This window comes from Eurytemora carolleeae, unplaced genomic scaffold, assembly GCF_000591075.1.
Source record: "Eurytemora carolleeae unplaced genomic scaffold, Eaff_2.0 scaffold120, whole genome shotgun sequence".
Classification (NCBI taxonomy): domain Eukaryota; kingdom Metazoa; phylum Arthropoda; class Copepoda; order Calanoida; family Temoridae; genus Eurytemora; species Eurytemora carolleeae.
This window is the reverse complement of record NW_019396077.1, coordinates 378,732-382,384: the sequence shown is the minus strand read 5'-3', so window position 1 is coordinate 382,384 and position 3,653 is coordinate 378,732. Positions and strand designations below refer to the sequence as shown.

Here is a 3,653-nt window from a genome sequence, read left to right as displayed (position 1 = left end):
TAATCTCGAGACTAACATAATCTCGAGATTATGTTAGTCTCGAGATTAGCAAAAAGAGAGGATTGAGCATTAATTCTGACATCCACCATTCTAAAGTTCCCAGCTCTGGTTATATATCTGGATAAACTGAATTCATGGAATAATAGTTGCAACCTGCAATGGTTGCAACCTGCAATAGTTGTAACCTGAAATAGTTTCCTAACAATGTCTTCAGGGATCCAGGGTTGTGTATTATGTATAGATAAATGTATAATTTTCTATGCATGTCACGTGCATACAGATAGTACAGGGGAAATTAGTTCCAAAACTAATACTTGGCCCATTCCTAACACTGAGTGTTAGGAATGGGCCAAATCTGCAAAGTTATCTTTTTCAAGCGTATATATCTTTAGATCCAAGCCGAGTTGAACAAAACTACACCATGAATTTATTAAAAATTGCTAAAACTAATTATTGAAACAAGAAATGTCCAGTTTAAACTAATAATAAGGTGTGAGAATTAGTTTTTGATGATATTGGTTTTCATTTTCGAACATATCCCTATTTTGAAACAATTACCACATTTCAGCTCATGTCGCGTTTTCGGAACATATCCCCTGGTTTTGAGACAATTACTCGAATTTATATCAATGTCAATTTTCAAGCATTTACGTAACAAAACAAGATTTTATGTAAAGGTAAAATAAAAACAAAAAAGAAAACAAAATATATTCTTCTTTTATAATTTAAAAATCTTTTTAGCAAGAGAAATCAAAATTTAATATTATTTTGTTCTTACATAGACTTACCGAAATCCGGGAAATTGTTTATTTAGAATGCGGGAAATTAAATCAACTTTTATTCTTTTATATAACAAATAAATTAGGGAAATTAAAATTTTGGAAATAATTTAGCAGTTAATTTAGTCTTCATAAAATAATTTTACTTTCAGTGATTTATTTTGTAAGTTATGAAAGTGAGTCTTGTTCTGAATTGAGGGTTATACTCAAAAACGGGAAAGTGGGGTTTGTCTCGAATACGCGACAATGTTTCAAATTCAGGATATGTTCGAAAATGGAAAACCTGACATTGTCTTGAAAACGGTCAAGGGTTTTAATATAAAAAGAACTCCTATTATAATTTTGATTCCAGAAAATAGTTTTAAATTGGGAATTGTTGTCCTCGTCTTATTTAATAAAATGTTGGTTATAGTTTTAATTATTGACTTTTTCAATTTGTGCCCATTTCTAACACTCTGTGTTAGAAACGAGCCAAGTTTTGGAACTAATGTCCCCTGCACAATCGTAACTTAAGGGACTGTAAGCGTAATTTCTAATCAACTATGAATTATACATCAATGAGGTTTCTCTACAAAAGTGGCTTGCGCATTTCTACTGCAGGAAAAAATAAAGGAATTATCCGAAATCAATACTTTCTTCAACATTATTGATTAGTTAGAGGTTATAGGGGTACCTTTCTGAATTTACAATATCAGCATAAAGGAAATGAGTCTTTGCCTCTTACTCTACTCAAACTCTATGCAACTCATCTTTGTAAACCTAAGAAATGTCAAGCTATGAATTATGATGGATCAAATAAACTAAGTTTGAAATATCTAAGGTGTACACTATCAGATTACAGAGATATAGGGATTAGACAATTTCAGTTTGTGGTGAAGATTCAATTCCTTTTATTATAAAGTTGTTTTCAAGTTTTTTATTTGCAGAGTATCGGACTAGGTAGGAAGGATATCTCGGAGTGGATTTTAGAAAAGGTAAAAATAAAAAAAAATCCATGTTTTTAAATTTTAAAAATCGACATTTGAAAAAAGTTCGAAATTATGTTTTATTTGAGTTTTCATGTGAAAAAGTTTAGCTTTCTTATTCAATTTGTATCCAAAATGTCATAAACGAAATGAAGAATCAAAATTAAGCAAACGCATTTTTGTTTCCGACACCACTTGAAAAAATTTTTTTAATTCGGCAAAGACTCTTTTATCTCTCTTTACTGATAATGAAACGGCCCTTAAAATTTATTTTATTTTAACATTTTAACAACACTTATTTTTATATGTTAATCAGGATTTAAAAGTTTTCACCGTTGATTGGATTTTAGGGCGGAGATTATTCAGTCCAAGATATTGAAGGTTGGAGTGTTCTCCACTATGCAGCTGTAGCTAAGGACCCTGAGCATCAACTTTACCACTGGTTGATCAAGGAAGGAGCTAGCCTGGAAATCAAGGATAAGGTCTGTCATTTTTATTGTAAAAAATTGAGTATCTAAAAATTTGAACTTTTTATTAAATTGTGAAGGGATACCATATTTAGTGAATAAACCTTGTTTGCTGAAAAAATCGCGAATTTTTATCAGAAAAACAAAATGGAATCAATGCTGTATACGCCTTAATTAATATAATTTGTTGTGCTTTATTTTTTCGTGATGTACTTCTGTAACCCTGAAGTGTAGTGAATGTATGTTAAAGGCTGGAAGAACTGCAGAGGATTTATTAAACAATCAGACAATCAGAAGATATACTGCTAAACTTAATCAAGTTCCTGAAGCTCCGAGGTATGCATGCTTGTTCTGTCCAGGTATAAACTTGTTCTGTCCAACCCAGGTATATACTTGTCCTATCCAGGTGTAAACTTGTCCTGTCCTACCCAGGTATATACTAGTCCTTCCCAGGTATATACTTGTCCTACCCAGGTATATACTTGTCCAACACAGGTATATACTTGTCCTACACAGGTATATACTTGTCCTGTCCTACCCAGGTATATACTAGTCCTTCCCAGGTATATACTTGTCCTACCCAGGTATATACTTGTCCAACACAGGTATATACTTGTCCTACACAGGTATATACTTGTCCAACTCTTACATACTTTTGAATATCAAGGGAGAAGGGTTGGGCACTGCTCTCGTCCCCCCCCCCCTTCCAACTAGGGGGGGAGGGTAACAAAGTACTCAATCACAAACAATTGCGGTTAGTTCAATTAAATAAGATAGAAACTAACTAATCTTATGCTTCAGGATGGTTCCGTCTGGGAGAAAGAGTCCTGATAAATCAGGACCCGGAGCAAGACGAACTGTTAAGAACGGAACCGGGGAGAAGAAGAAGGGGAAGGTTGGGACGGAGAAGATAAATAAACGTGGACGGAGAGATGTAAACTCCGGATTGAACGGAAAGGTTGGATCGGAGAAAAGAACTCCAAAAAAATCTGGAACTGATAAATTATCATTAATAATAATAATAATAATAACAATAATGATAATGATAATATTGTACCTGTAGGTTGAGGGTATGGCTAAGACAGGACAGGTTGACCGACTAGAGAATGTTGTATACTCCGGTCAAGGTGCTCTGGTGCTTTCTCTTTCTAAATCCTGGAACGAAGATGTGAGAGGACTTATCAAAAATATTCCACAAATTCAGGTAGCTTCTCAACAATCTAAAAATGGCCCCATTTTGAGGAAACAATCCTAAAGCTTTTAAATGAATTACAGCAGTTTACCCAAGGATGTAATGCAAGGAAAGTCATTTCAGAAGTGTACACATCTTTAGTACTGCAATGTACTGTCTCTGGGCGGTAATGTAAACACAAGACGGATGTCGAAGCCTGACATGGGATCCATCATTCACATAAAAAATCAATGAAATATTCTGGTCATAG

General features: G+C 33.8%; 2 protein-coding genes across 2 annotated transcripts in view; both read left to right on the top strand.

Moving 5' to 3' along the window:
• Positions 1-3,220, top strand: part of LOC111714912 (uncharacterized) — a gene marked incomplete at its 3' end in the record, with an annotated part of 58,211 nt that extends 54,991 nt beyond the window's left edge. The window contains 4 exon segments of the mRNA XM_023490149.1: positions 1,706-1,753; positions 2,095-2,226; positions 2,462-2,547; positions 3,013-3,220. Coding sequence (XP_023345917.1) covers positions 1,706-1,753; positions 2,095-2,226; positions 2,462-2,547; positions 3,013-3,220 — 474 coding nt within the window.
• Positions 3,221-3,283: 63 nt separating this feature from the next.
• LOC111714908 (BTB/POZ domain and ankyrin repeat-containing protein NPR3) overlaps positions 3,284-3,653 on the top strand; it is a 12,392-nt gene continuing 12,022 nt past the window's right edge. Inside the window, exon 1 of the mRNA XM_023490136.1 lies at positions 3,284-3,415. Coding sequence (XP_023345904.1) covers positions 3,284-3,415 — 132 coding nt within the window. The remainder of the gene's footprint in view (positions 3,416-3,653) is intronic.